The sequence below is a fragment of the Columba livia genome, chromosome 5, assembly GCF_036013475.1.
Source record: "Columba livia isolate bColLiv1 breed racing homer chromosome 5, bColLiv1.pat.W.v2, whole genome shotgun sequence".
Classification (NCBI taxonomy): domain Eukaryota; kingdom Metazoa; phylum Chordata; class Aves; order Columbiformes; family Columbidae; genus Columba; species Columba livia.
Genome location: NC_088606.1, coordinates 41,243,855 through 41,261,276, shown reverse-complemented (window position 1 = coordinate 41,261,276; position 17,422 = coordinate 41,243,855). Strand labels below are relative to the sequence as shown.

At 41.1% G+C, this 17,422-nt stretch overlaps 1 protein-coding gene across 3 annotated transcripts in view; it reads left to right on the top strand.

Moving 5' to 3' along the window:
• ITPKA (inositol-trisphosphate 3-kinase A) overlaps positions 1-17,422 on the top strand; it is a 40,517-nt gene that overhangs the window by 12,385 nt on the left and 10,710 nt on the right. For all 3 annotated transcript variants that reach the window (XM_065064603.1, XM_021287529.2, XM_065064604.1), the window contains 3 exons: positions 12,750-12,846; positions 15,071-15,284; positions 16,974-17,178. In XM_065064603.1, coding sequence (XP_064920675.1) covers positions 12,750-12,846; positions 15,071-15,284; positions 16,974-17,178 — 516 coding nt within the window. The remainder of the gene's footprint in view (positions 1-12,749; positions 12,847-15,070; positions 15,285-16,973; positions 17,179-17,422) is intronic.

Genomic DNA, 17,422 nt, shown 5'->3' with positions numbered 1-17,422 from the left:
AGTCCTGTTTGGGACAGGGGATGGCTATAGGATGAAGGTAGCCAAGTTACCAATTTTCTTTTTACATTGTGTTCTTCAAGAAAAAGAGCAGACAGGGCAGCAAAATCAGCTTTCCCTTGTGAAGTAACTCCTCTGCATGGCTTGTTCCCCTGTGTGCAGTGTAAGCCATAAACCACCTGCAAATGACATTTCAAACATCTGGTCTTTGTCTGCTGAGTCCTGCTGTATTGATGTTGGTCACTTGTGGGTTCTGCTACCTATGTCCAATCTGGCACAGAAGCTGCTGCTTGCTCCATATTTCAGGAGGCTAGTGTAGGTGGTTGTGCAAGATATGGGAGTATGCCTTGCAGTTCTGTTGCTAGGAACCAACAGTATGAAATTCTTCTAAGTTTTACGGAGGGTTTTTTTTTTTTCTCTTTTAATATGAAATGAAAGTTTTGGTAGATAAATGGTCTATGTAGAAACTACGCCCTGTTTATTTTATTTTTAGGCAGATTCGCATCTTAATAAGTGGCAGTTGATGCTTGTGTTTCTATAAAGGTGGAATCTCCAGGATCTCAATTGTAAACACGTTTGTTTACCTTCAGGGCAGAGGAAACATATTCTGTACAACACATTCACTATTGTTCAAACACCCACAACTCTTCAGGAAGGCAGATGCCTTGTTTCAGTTTCAGTCTTCTGTTGAGTCACTCCTGCTTATGTAAGGTCTGAATTTGACTCTCTTAAGGCTACATTATGGAAATCAAAATCTTAAATAATCCCTTGTCTGCTGGGACTATCTGCTTTTGATAGGGAGGAGGAATTCTACTTGCCTTTCTGATGTTATTCTGTTAAGAGAAATTCTCTTTTGATCCTGTAGTTTTGCTCAAGGGAGAAGTAATCTTTTCTCCAGATTCCTTACATAGTTCCTAGTGCTGACTTGGGGCAGGAAGAGTTTCTCTGCTTTTAGGTTTGCTCCAAAACCAAACAACTGCATCATGAGTCAGAGGGTCCTCTCACTCCTATGGGAGAAGGTGAAGGGTCCTCGTTTCCATTTAATTCTGGGTTTCTTGTACATTGCCATGTTCCATTTGTGGGCTCCCGTCCTGTCTGGGACACTGGCCTTGCTTGTTCTGTTCTCATGCTGACCCAAGTAGGCATGTGTTTGTTGTTTGGTGGTGGTGGTTTGTTTTTTGATGTTTGTTTTTGTGTGTGTGTGTGTTTTGTTTTTTAATCCTTTCAACACAGTGGATTGGAATAATCGCATGGTTACTGTGTTAAAGCTCAGACTTATTAAAGTGGTTGCTGAAGGATGTGGCTTTCCCCTAGGTAAATACCACACCCCGCTAAGTAACAGTACATATTGCATGTTGACACTTGCATTCCATTGCAAAGGGTGGGCCGTATTTGAACAGTGGAATGCGTGATAGGTGAAGCAGTAACTTCTGATGATTCTTTAGAGGAAAATGGAGGTGTGCGTTTGGAGGAGACAGAGGAGGGGAGATGAGAGTACTGGACTTTGTCTTGTGATAGATTAGAAGAGCAGATGGTGAACTGTTACCAGTGTATCTGATCCGTTTTTTACATGACATATTTTTAGACTTTAATAATCCTTTTCACTTAACGTTACCGTGCTGCTTATTTGAGAACTTGAATACCTTATTTGAGTGCCTCTAATTTAGTTTACAAGCATTAATTTCTTAAATTGTTCAACAGTTCTGAAGTGGAGTTATTACAGCCTGCAGCTGTGGCAACTGGAGCAGAGAAAGAGCAGTTGTCTGGACCTAGATCCCATACTGAGGCAGTGGAGTTAGATCTTAGATCTAACTTAGATCATCTTAAAGCTTAGATCTTTTGCAAATGAGCGTCCAACATTTTAGGATATCAAAAGCTGAATTACCATGGTAGGAAATAAAAAAGTTATGTAAGTACATTTTAAAAATAAATGCCCGCCAATAGCCTCTTTATATGTGTGTACATATACACATGCATGCATATAATAATTTCAGAAATCCTCATATGCAGAAAAGTGTTGGTCTGAGGGACTTATTTTTTTCTATGAATGTTTCAATACATTTTAGGAATGGAAATAAAGCACAAAAAGGGATCATGTAACTTTATTCACTGTCCTGCAGGACATAAGTATATTGAGACCAGTGATGATGAACTGTCTTGGTACTTGTGACTAGAACTCTTTTAAAAGTATTGCAATGCACTGACACTGGGATCAGCCCAGTTCTGTCTTGGTGGCAGGTGTCCCCTGTGACTGAGCTAGACCACGATTTTATAGGCATTTGTCAAGCCCATTTGAAAACTCACTGAGACCCTGGCAAAACCTTTTCTGATATCTCACCTGAATGTTTTAGTTTTGTTGCAAATTAAGGCGATTTGTTCTTGTCCTTCCCTGTGGACATGGAGAGCAATTGACTGCACTCATCGTTATGAAAACTTGTTGCATACTAGAAGGCAGTTGCCATGCTTTGTCCTCTAAGGATAAACAAACACAATTCATTCAGCCTCAGCAATAGGATGTTTGTTATTTGTCCCTGAACTTTCCTCCAGTTTATCAAAACTTACATGGAGTAATGACCAAAATGGAGCACAATAATTGCAGATAACCAGTGGGTTCTTACAGCAACCTTAACTCTATCCTTGTGCTTCCTAGCCTTTCCTACAGGAAGAATTGAATCATAGCTCAATAGCCTTCCACTCTTACATTCCTTTGAGGCAGAATCTCAAAATTATATGGGATACGGCTTCTGGAGCCCTTACACAAGGATATAAGGAAAGCACGGTAAGCTTTCGATACCTATTCACTAACCCAAGCTTCCAGTGATAGGAAGAGAGAAGTCTTTGACCAGTTAATAGAAGACAATTTTGCAATTTCTGACTGATGTTAGTGATTTGTGGCAAGTGGGGAAGTGTAATAAAGAATAAGCATTAAAGTTTCCTTCATTTATTTTTATCCGTTCAGACTGGAGGTTCTCCTGTGGCTGCGGCATCGCTGCGGTGTTAAATTGGTGGTGAGCCTAGCCCTGAACTGCTGGGCAGGCAGGATTGAGCTGTGTATCTAGGTAACTGTCTGCACCGCCTTAGCAAATAAGATAAAGTGCATGCTCAGCTTCCTTCCCAAGTGCCTGGAGTTCACTCGGGGGAGATTAACTTCTTCAAGTTATTTCCTAGCTTGTTGCCAGAACACAGCCTCTCTTGATGCTATGCAGAAACCACACCTCATTTAAATGGATTGACACTTCTTGTGGTACATTTGGATTCAAGGTCATATGCAGTTCACAAATTACATGCCTTAACAAATAGTGCATATGTTTTAGGCTGAACTTATTTATTGGTCTATGTATAGAGAAGTGTGGATGTGTTTGGGTTTTAAGTATTCCCAAATATTCATCCTGTTTGGAACTGGTAATTCTGTGTCCTGTGTAGCAGGATATTAAGCTCATTTTTTCATCTAAAGACTGTCGCCTTTCTAGATGTCCCTTTTTCATGACTGGTATTGTCAATCAGTGACCCATGACAAGTGGAGGATAAATGGAGGATGGGCAGAGAATTCTACAACTGCCAAACAGTGGCATAGGAAGTTTTTGAAGACCTAAACTGCAATTGTTTTGGAGGTTAAGAATGATTTATTTCCTTCTGCCTCACCATCTGTTATAGTGATGTTTGTTTTACCACAAAATTGTTCTGGGTGATGGACAGCCTGCATAAATTTCAAATGTCTGGGATCTGAAAGTGAGTCTGAGTCAACTTTCCTATAGTGAGGACCTTTCCATTTACTTCTTGGATAATAACATTTCAGTTTCCAGCAAGATTGATGTTCTGGCAGAACCCTGGTGGAGAAGAACTTCTTTGGTTCCATTTTCTTGAGTTCAGTATAGAGACAGGTGGCAGAGCTCCATCCTGTTAGAGACTGTGTCTTTCAGAACAGAGCACAAGTGCGAAGGTAGAGATAATGGCCATACTTAATGCTTGCTATTAAAGGTAGACATTTCAGTATCCCTAATGCCAAAGTTGATTTATACAGAATAGCAGACTGCGGCTCTTGATGCTGTTTGCAGAAAGGCAAGCAATGCTTTCACTTCTTTGCAATTCATTTTACTCTGATTTAGAGAGGGACTGCTTCTGGAATTACATGTAGAATCCAACTGTGGAGCAAGACATGGGATTTTGTGCCTCTAGTAATTCAGTCCGATGCCGACCATCTGTTTCTCTTTCCTTCTCTTCTTCACCATACATCGTGAATATCCCGCAAGCTTACCAAGTATCCTGAAAGGCAGCGAGGCAAACTATGTATGCATCTCACCGCATGGTGAGACATGACAGAGGAGAAAACACAGGAACCTGAGGCTTCTGTCTTGCAGTGTTGTTTCTGCTTATTGCATTAAGTGTTTCTTCTGACTCTGAAGGTTTAGCCCAGCCCATGTTGAGTGCGGTGCAAACAGGAAATGAAAGCCCTGCAGTTGGAGGATACACCTGCCACACACGGGCTGAGCAGCTGTGGCCCTCACCCATGGTTGAGTGCAAAGCCGGAAGTGTCAAGGGCTGAGTACAGGCTGAGCACCATTTCTTCTGAAAGCTTTGGAGGCTGGATGGTGAAAGAGAGGGAGGGACAGATGAAGGTATAGTCACAGTTTGCCTGGCAGTCTGATGAGAGGGGATCAGGAAGTTGCTCATGGGCGTGCAAACTGCCAGTTTTCTTTAGGAGTATGTGTTCTCCCTTGCTGTTGTCAGTCTTACAGCTCCAGCTGGCACTCGTACACTATAGGAAGGTGAACTGTGTGACAAAGCAGCGAGTGTTAGTTCCCTGGGGGACTGAAACAGGTACAAGGAAGGTCAAGGCTCCCAAGGCATCTGGCATGTGGAGATTGCTCAGTGATTTCCTTGATGGGGGACAGGGTTACACTGTTTGTATTCCCTGAGTGACAGCTGACAGCATTTGAAGTAATACAGCTGCCCTGGCAGAAGGCCAGTTGCAGTGATTTGGATGAGTTATCAGTTGATGTTGGTTGGCATAGCACCTCTGACATTCTGAAGAATGATGTTGTGCGTATCAGGTCAGGGCACAGGCTTCTTAAAGCAGGTGCTCAGATCCCCAGACCCTGGGCTGGCCTATCCATTGATCTAAGTTATCATAGAGCAACATTTCAATTCTGACCCTAAGTACCTTTTCTAGCAATGAAGGATCACTACTGTGCAGATTAGTGTTTGTGTGCATCAGGAACCTGTTCACTGCCCGGTAACAAGAGGAGATGAAATGTGGTAATACCAGGGCTAAGTTACTTGCTGTGAGAGCCTTACCCTGTCTTGGGAGCTGAATCAAGTGTTGTGCTCAGAAACTTAGCTATAAAGGTTTGTGTGACTGTTCGCTCACGTATTCCTGTCGGAGCTTGCTTGGGGAGCGTTCTTTTTGTTGACTTGCTCTTTCACCTCCCACCCATTGAGATCTTTGTCTCAATTTGTGATTCATGTCTGATTCAGCCAAGTGGGTAGTAGACTTGGCAGCAAGAATCTCCTTAGTTTGAGGATTCCAGAAACCTTTACTAAGGGGCAAAAGCACAGAAACCAGCTGTTGAAAGTATGAAGAGCCTTATATGACAAGTTTAGGTGTGGGGTTTTTTTGTTGTTTTTGTTATTTTGGATAGTTTTTGTTTTAGCTGTGGGCAAATCTTGCACCTTGCTTCCCTACACAGAGCCTTTGTGCATATTTTAAGTTACGTTTCTCCTGACAAATAAGGGGAAAATGACATCTGTACCTCACTTTCTCCGTTGCAGTACAGTGCCTTGTTAGGTCTTCTAAGTTTCTTCAAATACCGAATGATCCCAAGCCTAAGAGTTGTTGCAGTCTGGAAATTTTTATTATTGTGGTATTTTGATTGACTGCAATTAAAAGCTTTTACTAACTGCTTTAGATATTTTAAAAGTATGCACATATGTGCGTATAAATATATCTCTGTATGTATTATTAGAAGAAAAAACAAGAGTAATTGTAATTTACCTATATTGGGCATAAAAATGCCTGCTGCTCTAGGATCTGGATCTGACCAAGTCACCGGCTTACCTCTTTTGTGTCTTCAAAGACAACTATAATGCACCAAGTATCAACCTGAAAGAACTCAAAACCAGAATTCATCAGCAGGCAAATTTTGTGACTGTAACCAGAAAGAACCACGTTGCTCAGCAACTCTCACTATCATTTAATTTTTTAATTTTCTTATATAACATCACTCAAATCCCCAGATCTCTCTATGACATGAAACCATGTGGTTGACTGTCCCAGAGCTGCACTCTCTTGAAAAAAATGAAATCTCTAATAACCCTTGAAGCTGGCTGCTGTGAAGCTGCACCCATGCAAAACTCATTGGTTTGGTGGGAATTACACTGATACCAACTTGTCCTAATAGAATATTGTGATTTTGACAAAGCAGTAGTTTCTTTGTTAAAATGTTTGTGATTTTATTTTGTCTTTAATAGGTAGTCATTTTAGTACTGCAGTTATTGCTTACATTAACACACAGAGAGAAACATGTCTAATTACAGGGTAATTAAATTAGACTAGCAATTGTCTCGGTTATGATCCACCCAAAATGATTTCTCATGGATGCTTTTTATGGTAACGACAGGTAGTGGCTGCATTGAGACAGATGACAGCAAAGTTTTATTCATGCTGGTCTTAGAGCATTAAAATAATATGGTTAGTAGCTTTGGACCTACACCTGCAGGTCCTGCACATCAGGTCAAAGCCAATTGAAATAAAGTGTCAAAAAATACAGAAAATGGAGAACAAATCTGAATATGTTAATTTCATTTTCCAAATAACATAATTGTGTAAAATGGCATATAGAATTAGGAAATTGGCATATAGAATTAGGAAATGGCATATAGAATTAGGAAAACAAACTAGCTTTCAAGCTGGTTTACTTCAGTTTTAATAAACTAAGGTAAATATAACAGTCAAGGATTTTGTGGATAAAATTAATTTGTAGGGATTTAGAAACATTTTAAGAAGTAAGTGTACATACTATAAAAAGTAAAACTTAAACAATAAAACTGGAAAACATACACAGATTTTTAGGAGAAACAAATATTAAGAGAGAGAGTTGCAGGACTCTACCTTACCACCTGGTCATACTGATACTTTGAAGAGCTCTGTGGTTAATGTTACAGACCTCATCAGTATTTGTTTTCTCACTCCAAGAGAGTACTGTGGGTGCTAGTGTGTGACCTGGGAGGGAAGAAGGAAAAGAAGGAAAAAAAAACAGCAGAAAGGTGAGCCACTGGAGAATGACTAATAGTGTACATGGATAAGTCATAACTGATACCTGTCTTAGTAAAGCTCAGTGTTAGTTTACGTCCCCCTTGTAGAAAGCAGTTCCAGCTCATTGTCTGACGGGTTCCCAAGTGTTACTTTTCCAATCAGTATTGTTACGGTTACCGTGTCCCTAAAGAGGCCAACACCCATCCCCTTCTCACTGCTCGCTCATTTGCACTGCGTTGGCTCTGATTGTCAGGTAAAGCATTGCTCCGTACTTTTGTGTTTCAGGCACATGCCTCTTACAGAATTATTTTGAAATACATGTAGTAACTTTCTGATAATTATAGTTTTCTGTACTCCTTGCAGGTCTCTGTGGAGGAACTTTGTTCTTTCTAGGAGTTAGTGAGACACTGAGTAGGCAGAGGCAACCAGCATTACAGATCAGATTTCAGCCCCCATGTCCCTGAGTGGCAGAATTTAGCCTAACTGATGTAAAGACTTTAAGAGAACAGTAGATTATGATGACTGACAATTAAGTACTCTTTCTTAAAGCCTTTTAGGGTGAAAAAAAAATCACAAAGAAATTTCTCACTATCCTTTTGTTTCTTGCTGTCATAATAGCTCTATGTAGGCTTGCGTAGGCTTTGTACTAGTGCACATAAAAGAAGACAACAGCATCTTGGATAAAGAAACTGCTGAAATTTTCCTGGAAAAAAAGATTCAAGGGTCATTGTTTACTACAGTCTAGCAGAATTTCTATGAAAATTTACCAGCTCAGGCAAGGAACTACTCCACTCTGCTGATGACAGAAGAATGAACTTTTTTTAGGGACTCTGTTGGTTTATGTTACATTTTGGTGTAGTTTCGAGTAACATGTTAGGATTATTGAAACTAATGTTTTGTGGTTTGTTTGTTTTTTTTTTTGTTTTTTTTTTTTTTTTTTCCTGAATAAAAGCATTTTGTTATTTCCTCCCTCCAATAGCTGAGACATGACTGGTGTTTTTAATTATTGTAATCGCTTCATTTAGGACTCAATTCTTCAAATTCTTGTGTATGTTAACTGTTTGTTAGTGCTTGACTGAGGGTAGTTACTTGTGTTTAAGGTGTTCACAGAACTGAGATCTTCATTCTCCTTTTACCTTTAAATAAGGGAGAGATTTTATTTTTGCACAGAATAGCAGAGGAAGGTTCAGGTCCCTGTCTTCTGTTGCCCTTAGGAGTCAGAGGATCTCATCTGTCTCTGAGGGATTCAACATACATTCAGAGATTTAAGTTGTTCTGTTATGCTCGTAAAACAGGAACAACTAATAAAAGCTCACCCAGTTCAGGTAGTCTGCACTGATCTGTTCAGTGAGCTTACTAGGATGTTAGAGCCCTTGTCCTGAGATGGTGGGAGCGTTTCAGGAAGGCTGGTTAGTTCCTGTGGATTAATTCTTGGGGACAGTGAGGCCTGAGCCAAACGCCCTTCAAAAGGATGAAATGCGTCCCAGTGAGTTTAGTGGGTTTTGCTCAGCCAAGTCCTACTGGTGTATTTGGGCAGGGTCATCATGGCTGTGCTTCTGCATACTAGTAACATACAAAGTTGTGCTCTCATCATGAGAAAAGGCCTGGAGAAAGCTGTACTCACAGTAGCCTGTGGCTCTTGGTTGCTGCTCATCTTTGTCTCTTAATGGGAAAGGCGTGATGGCAACAGCTACCTGTATCCAGGATTGAATAGACTGGGAATATTTTATCTGGCCATCATCTTGTCTGCGTATGCCAGTGCTAACACCGAGCAAGCCTGCCACATCTGCTGCATGGATGTGTGCTTCTCTTCAGTGCTGTGCTTCAAATCCAGAAGAGTAATCCAGATAACACAAAGCAATGTCAGAAACCAAGCCACAATCCTTTGCATGTATTGTAGCTGCATTGTGGGGATTGGTTCTCCCATTATCTTCGCTGGAATTTTTTTTCGTTTGCTACCAGGGCCACTGTTCCAGTGGCACAGCCTGTCATGCAGGCTGACCCGTTGGCAGGAAACTAGCTTTTCCACTCTTTAGCATCCCACACCTTTTATTGCTTGGGGTTGTATACAGTGTGTCAGTTAGAGTTCACATTGAGTAACTTAAATGCTGAATCTAAGAATGTTAATATTTCTCATGTTTGCCTCTTGGCCATTTTGGAATGGTTTCCTTTTTCCTATTGGAAAACTCTTGAGTATATGGATCTCAAGAGCCATATATAATGGCATCGGTGATATCAAAGGCATCTGATTCAGGCAGTGTTGATACAGAGAGATCTGAATTTTCCCTGAAGGTGTGTAAATAGCATACACTGGCTGGGAATCTAGGAGAAAGGAGGGCTTGGAGAAACCCAGGCAGAGCAAAAGGTCAGGGAAGGCTAAGCGGGAATCTAGAAGAAACAAGGACTGAAGGACATATGGATTGCAAACACATATGGGCAGTGGTTGCAGTCCGCTTTGCCATTGCAGCATGAAGCAGTGATTTGAAAAGCATGTAATTCCATTGCTAAAAAAGAGGAAGAGATCTTGCTTTAGAAATAGAAGCGAGAAAGATTCCTCCCACAGCAGACACACAAAGTTTTCATCTTCCCACTCACACCACTGCTCCAACAGCATGCAGCCCTGTTTGCAGCCTGGCAATTTGCATCCTGGGTTGAGCAAACTGGGAGACTGAAGTTGCAGTAGAGGGAAATGCAACTACTGAACCCCTGCTGAAGGCAGCATACCTCTTGGGCTCCTAGTTTGAGCGTCATGCTTTCCCCATCTTGAGTGGGAAAAGGTTTGTGAAGAGATTATTTAAAATTATAATAATAATAAAAAATTGTCAGTGTCTGCTTATTGGATGAGTAGCTTAAACATACTCATCAAAAGCAGCTGTAACCTAAGCAGCCAAAGTCCACTTCAACTGGGGCTGAATTTGGCTGATTGTCTCTCTGTCACACCCACAATACAAATAAAAGCCAAAGCTTCTCAGAGCTAGGTGGGAGGGAGGAGGTGGGAAAGCCACTGCAGTGTGGTGCTGCATTGACAGTTGATGTGCATTCCTTGAAAACCTGAGCTGCTCATCATGTCTGGATGTAGCAGTATGGAAGTCACTGGGAGACAGGCTGCAGTTTGTTAGGAGTGGGACATTATGACGAGCATAGCACCTTATAAGAGGGTTATGGAGCAATGCTGACTTCTGATTAAGGGATGGGGGAAAAAGCAGCGTTACCCTGAAAACTGGGCTGTAATATTAAAAAATGAAATCTTTGGCAGGAATTACATTCAAAGGGGTCATTTTAATTTAGGGTGGTGTTTACTTTCAACTGTTCTTTAAATAGCTTAGGGCTGTATCCCTCTGGAATAGAAACAGCAGAGTAGACTGAAGGGCTTCTGCTCTCAGTTACATCTGGCAAATAAATTATACAGAAGTAATTTATCTTTACTACTTGAATAACAATATTTACATTTCGCTTTCCTCCAGAAGGAGGCTATGGACATTTATAAGTGGTGTACAAGAGTCTCTCTCATCCTTACTAAATAGCAGCTAGCTCTATGATAGAGCCAAGCTGCTGTTTAGCACTGCAAGGCTGCAGTTTGGAATGACTTAGGGCAAATAATATAGGCTATGAAATTCAAATAATATAGAATATGAAAGGGTCATTTAAATCTGCAGAAAGTATTTGTGAAACTGGAGATTAGCTAGAGCTAGTAACATCTGTGGAGTTGCAATAAGTGCTACGGTCTTCTCGATTCTCAAACATGTTGGATTTTCTTTGGATGCTTCCTTTCACTGGCACACTATGTTTTCAAAAGTATTACTGCTACATGGGGTGCTTATATCAGATCTAGAGTGACTTTATTTCAGCTTGAACTGCTTTCAAAACCAAAAGAAGTTAAATAGGAAGAAGCAATAAGTATGCCCATATGGTGATTATTTTGTTATGTCAGTTAATTTGCAGCATAACTTAACTTTATTGCGAAGACAAATCCCTAAAAGCAAGATCACTTGTCTGTGAGTTCATATATCCTCTTGATATGTTTGAAGATAGCCACAGGGTTTTGCCCTCTTGCGGTGACCAACATTGCTAGAGGATACCTTATAAGAAATGTAGCATAAGTGAACAAGTTTGGGGAAGGTTGGCCAGGTCAGAGTGTGATGTGGAGAGCTACATTTTGCATGTGTATCATTGCCTGCAATTTTACTTCTTGTATTTTTGCACTTCTGTAGAAGACAACAAAAATCAGGTATCCTAAGCAGCTAAGTCATTAGAGCACTATCCCTGCTAGAGTAGACATGGTTGTTTTGAAGGTGGATTTTTCAGGTCTTGAACAATGTCCTACTCTTGTTTTCAGTGAAATCACTGCCTCCCATTGATTTTAGTGAATCCCAGTTAGACCATTGATAAGCACTTCTGTAGAAGCAGCCTAATCCCCAACTACATTTGATCTCAGCAAAAAACCCTCATCACTAAATTGTCGTGCACAAGTATTGTGCAGCTCTGCTGGTGGTTGATGTTTTGTTTTGGTTTGTGGTTTTTTTTTTTTTTTTGGTTTGTTTTTTTTTTTTTTGTTTGTTTGTTTGGTTTTTTTTTGTTTTTTTGTTTTTTTTTACCCAACAGGTTATCATGTTCTAGTGACAGAAGAAATGTGCCTTTGGCATCCCTCTGAGTATAATGTGAATGCCAGTGGGCTGTGGTTTTCTCCCACCTGGGTTTCAGTTCCAGAGCACAAAACTTTTTTTTTTTTAATTTTCCTTTCTACCTTTGTGACAGAGCCCTCAGCTGCTGTTTGTGAGCAGCTGTTCGTTTCCCTGTCTGCCTGCAGCCATATCCAGACAGCTGCACTGAGTGGCAGCCAAAGGTGGTCAGAGCAATGCCCAGCTTTGTTAAAAAGTAACAAGATTGGGAAAGACGGGAGGGAGCAGGAAAATTTGTGACCTGGAGTAGGTTTCTTCAGCACACTGTCAATGGATGCTGAGGGATCTGGGTGACCTCCATGTCTAACTATAAATGCGTTTTCTTTACAACTGTCATAGTAAGACTCACCTGCTGACTTGGAGAAAGCCATTAATCACAAAGTGATACTGAAGTTTTCTGGGAAAGGAAGTATTGCTAACTGTGGCAAACAGCTTATGTTAGTTTCTCATGGAAACTTAAATGTGCATAAGTGTGTGTTCAGTATCTGTTCCACGCACACTGCATGACTCAGACACAGAGAGGGTCAGGTGTGGCTAAGAACAGGCCTGTGATGTGCAGCATGACTTTTTTTTTTATTTCTTGCAGGCAGCTTTCTTGTGGATGGTAGGGCATTATATTAATATTTAAGTATTTGTCCATTCTTGGTTTTATGTACATATTTTTCCACTTATGATCATAGCGTCTGTTTTGTGGTTCCACCTTTGAGCACTTACAGATTAGTGGGGAACAATTCAATGTGCATGAAGCTATGTGGTAGGTTTGTGGCATGTCAGGATTTCAGCTTTTGCCCAACTTAACATTTCTTTTCTTTGTGTTCCAGAAAAAGGCATGGCATACAATTAAAACCATGGTTAACTTACCAGTCATCAGCCCCTTCAAGAAACGCTACTCATGGGTGCAGCTGGCTGGGCATACAGGTAAGATGGATATCTTCAGTGCATTTCTCTCTAGAGTGGAATGGCAGCAGGAAGGAAAACCATGTTCCTGTGTTTCTCTGTTTCCTTCCTTCAGGTAAAAAGGAAGCAGGCAATATCACATGAATCTGTGAACTGGAACATCTTTTTTTCAGTTGTGGTGGGGATAGGGAAGGGGAAGTGATATACCTGAATGAGCAAAGCAGCAATGGTCAGACGCTGAGGAAGGGCCAGGCTCTGGATGCATCCTTGTAAGGTGATATATATAAAATACATGTTAGAGGGAAACAAGAGGGATGGGAGAGTTGAAGCCCTAGTCCATCTGTTGCTGTTGGTTGTGGTATGGGATCATTTTTCTTGACTGATTAGCCAGTATGTTAGTTCCCTAGTGGGAAGGATTACTGTCCGTGCCTGTATGAATCTCAACCCTGGCAAGGACAGTGTTTCTAATACCAACCCCAAACTCCTCATCTGAATGTAAGCACTTAGGTGCAAAACAGATCTGATGAAAGTTGAATTGCTGGCCAGGTGTTTGTATTGCAAGTCTGTCATTGTTCACTGTATGAGTGCAAGGAGCAGCTCAGTTGGCTGGTTCTACAGACGTTTCAAAAAGATCGACCTAATTTGAAATCACTATATCTTTGAAATTGGGTCCATCTTTTTGAAACACCCTGCAGTTTTGCGTCTGTAGAAGTTGGTGAGTGTGCCTTTGTAGGCTTTCATTGGTAAGACAAAAAAAGGGGGGAAAAAAAAAAAAAAAGGAAGTCATAAGGTTTGCTTTTCTTGTGCTTCATTTAATTCCTATGTAGCCCTTGTTCCTAAAGTGCTAGTGTGGGGTTTATTAGTACACATGTGGGCAGGCACTTATGCTGCATCGTGCTTTAATGCAGTACCTGAAACACCTCTTTATATGCTAATGCACTAATATGATGCGCTTCAAAGCTGTGCAGAGAAATTTATTTAGTCCTAGAAATGGAGTAGCTGCATTTTGCACAGTGCTCTTGGTGGGGCTGACTTACAAGGCACAGAGTGCCAAGATGACCAGTCTTATTGCAGTTTTTATCACCATGTGTATGGGGTTGGCTTGATCTATGTGGGGTGATGCACTGGTTGTGTAATCATAACCCTTCTGGAGGCTTGTGTATGTAGTGACGTGGAAGAGGGGGGTTAAGAGTTTCTGCAGTTTGCTTTAGATGGTTTTCTGTGGTTCCATTTAGTCCATCCTTTTGGCAGCTTTTTTTCTGATACAACAAGCTCTTTCTAAATTAAAACCTGGGCCATCACCACCCTTGCCTTTGTGCTGTGGCAATGCCAGTTCTAGGATTTGTCAAAGAAGAGCCACTTTGCAATGGCTGAAGGACCCTGCTGTGATGCAAGTTCAGTGTTAGCCACAGGATTAATGAGGCTCCTACTTTGGCGCCTATTTTATGTCATGTAGATTAAAGGATACCTTGGAATGAAACATGTACTTTTCTCAGATTTATTGGCAGATTGCAGGACAGGAGAACATCTGGACAGGAGACTCAGACAGCTGGAGTCTAATTACTGCCAGTCTTGGCCTATGCAGGCTGTCATTTGTACTGGATACCATTCAGTTACAGAGTTGTAAAAAGCAGTTGCACCACATGCTGTGCCTGCAGATTAGCTGAGCTCCAGAGCAGAGGCAGAACCTGGAGGTTACACACGTGTGCGGTCACAGAGTGTGTGCACAGCAAGGGCAGTGCTTGGCTCTGGCCTGCTTGTGGCTGTTGAACAATGACTGATTGACCAGGCTGCCTCGGTTACGTACGCACTCAGCAGGTATACCCTATGTGAGGATTAAGGACAAAGCCAACACTGGCAGTGTTATACAGCTTTAAAATAGCCTGTCAGAGGATTAATCAGTTCTGGCTTGTGGCTTCTTCCTGTGCATTTTAATAAGTATAGTAGTGTTTAATATCGTAACAAAGAGTTTAGCATGGAAAAAAAAACAATGGCCTGGAGCAGCTGCACTCCTTAAAGCTATAAACTCTGACATGGGAATGTATCCAAACAGCCTTTCACTGCCAATGGCTGTGTTTGTCCTGGGTGCTTTGTTTTTTTATGAAAAGCATGTTGTCTTTTCTGTTTGGAGAAATCTTTAACTGGTGTCAAGAGGCTGAGGTAGATGAAACTGAAGTGGTGGGAAAAGGTGTTTTTCTTTTTTGCAGTTCAGTCTTGTCAGCATGTGTTTGATTTTCTTTTTTAGGGAGTTTCAAGGCAGCTGATAGTGGGAAGATTCTGAAACGCTTCTCAGAGAATGAAAAGGAGTGTTTTGAGCGATTGATGAAAGACCCGCTACGCTCCTGTGTCCCTTGCTTCCATGGTGTGGTGGAGAGAGATGGCGAGAGCTACATTCAGCTGGATGACTTGCTTACTGATTTTGAAGGGCCTTGTGTGATGGACTGCAAGATGGGGATCAGGTGGGGAATATAAAAGAGAAAGTGCCTTTGTAGGAAGGGGTGGGGGCGATGTGGTCATGCTCTGTCTGGAGGAGTTTGGTAACATTTTTGGAGCGTTGGGATTCAGTCCAGACAACCTGTTGTTGGTTTGGCAATCACCTTGGACAACCTGAGGAGACTCTGTCCCATTGTTGACTGCTTGTACATGGATTCTGGAAACTAACTGATGTATAGCTTCAAAAACTGTCCACATCAAGAAATTTCCAGAGGTGATTTAAAACAAAGTTTCCCTGCAGTGGCCTGATAATACATGGGAGAAAAATTACGTGTTACATTCGCCTCTAATTCATTTAATCTTTGTGGATGCGGTGATTCTAAAAACCCCACAAAGAGTAAAATTCCCGTCTCCAAATGTGAATGACTGAATAGCAGTATGAAAGCCCATTTCCAGTACTTGAATGAGTCTTCACTGGTATTGATTTTTTTCTGTAAAGAAAATAATTGACCATTTGCTCATGACTGATCTGTGTTTTTCTCTACTATGACATCTCTATGATGCTATCATCTTGTTCTCCAGATTCTCACTTCCTTTTCTTAACTGTGATTAAGAGAAAAGCCTCAAAAATGTTATTTAAGCATAACAAAAAGATAAGGAATCTGTTGAGAGCCTGCAGTAGCAGTGCAGAGAGGTCTGAACTCTCATAGTAATCTTTTGGGTGCCAGCTGAGATGCTGAAAAGTCATTGTCATAAACGAGTTATTCAGCTTAAAGGAGTGCAGAGAAGCCTGTTCACATAGGTGCAAAATCTTTACATGAATTGTCAGCTAAATCAGAGTAGAAATTTGTAGCACTAGTATGCCCAGAAGAAAGAAGAGAAGCATTTGCAGCAGTACATATTTTATTCAAAGTAGGTGGCATTCTGGTAATGAATGACAGCCTCGCCTAAATGCCAGCCCGGTTTATTACACTGTGATGAAGGTGGTGCACTCCAGGTGCCTAACAAAGTGCAAGCTTTGTGGAGGGAGACAAGCTCTATGAGTCCAGTGGCATGTAGAGAACGTGGATAGTGTCTTTCTAATGGTGACCAGGTTAATGTGTGGAGTGATAACAGCAAAGTGTGGAAGATTTGTCACCATTCACCTTTCCATTCTTAGTTACCTCTTCTGTTTTGGAACTGCTCAGATAATCTGCTTTACTCTTTAATTTTTAGTATATGAAGAGTGATTCTGTCTTTCACTGTCTGATGCATTAAGTAAAACCTTAAGTGCTTTCTGAGGCCTAAAACCATCACACATGACTGATGTTAGGTTTTTTTTTGAGGAGAGACAGTAGCACTTCAGCAGCCCTATTTGATTTTGATTTCATTTTAAATTATCTCTCATAACTGTCCCCTCAAAATACAGCTCTGTTTCATGGCATGGTAGGGATTCAGCTTTCTACCATTGTGTAAGCAGGAAATAACAATAACATTTAACAGTACTCTAAAGATATGGTTAGAACAAGAAGTGAATGACAATTCCTGATTCATGCAACTGTTTCATTAAATATGCCTATACAGTCATTAGTCTGTGTTCTTTAGTTTCCCCATATACAAAACTGGGGTAATGATAACACTCTCCTGGTTGACATTTCTTGAGGCCAGTTTGTAAGTTGTAAATAGAAATCTTTGGGGAATCCTTATGGTTTTGTTGGGATGTGATATTTTTGCAGGACATACCTGGAGGAAGAGTTGACTAAGGCCCGTGAGAAACCAAAGCTGCGTAAGGACATGTACAAGAAAATGATTGAAGTGGATCCTCTTGCCCCCACAGCTGAAGAGAATGCCCAACACGCTGTCACCAAACCCCGATACATGCAGTGGAGGGAAACCATCAGCTCTAGTGCCAACCTGGGCTTCAGGATTGAAGGGATTAAGGTAATAGTTTCACTTACGCCTGTTCTTGGAGACCAAACTTTGTTTGATTTGTTAGTTAATCAAAAAAGCTAGTGTGCATCTGTAGCCAGGTTTTCCAAAGGATTATGTGAAAATGCGCTAATTGAAACCACAAAGTTCAGCATATTGTGGTTTTAAAGCATCTATTGTACTTAAAACAGTAGAGTCAGTGAAGTTAAGCATCACATGCACATCAACAATACTTGGTTCAACCACAGAGACGTTG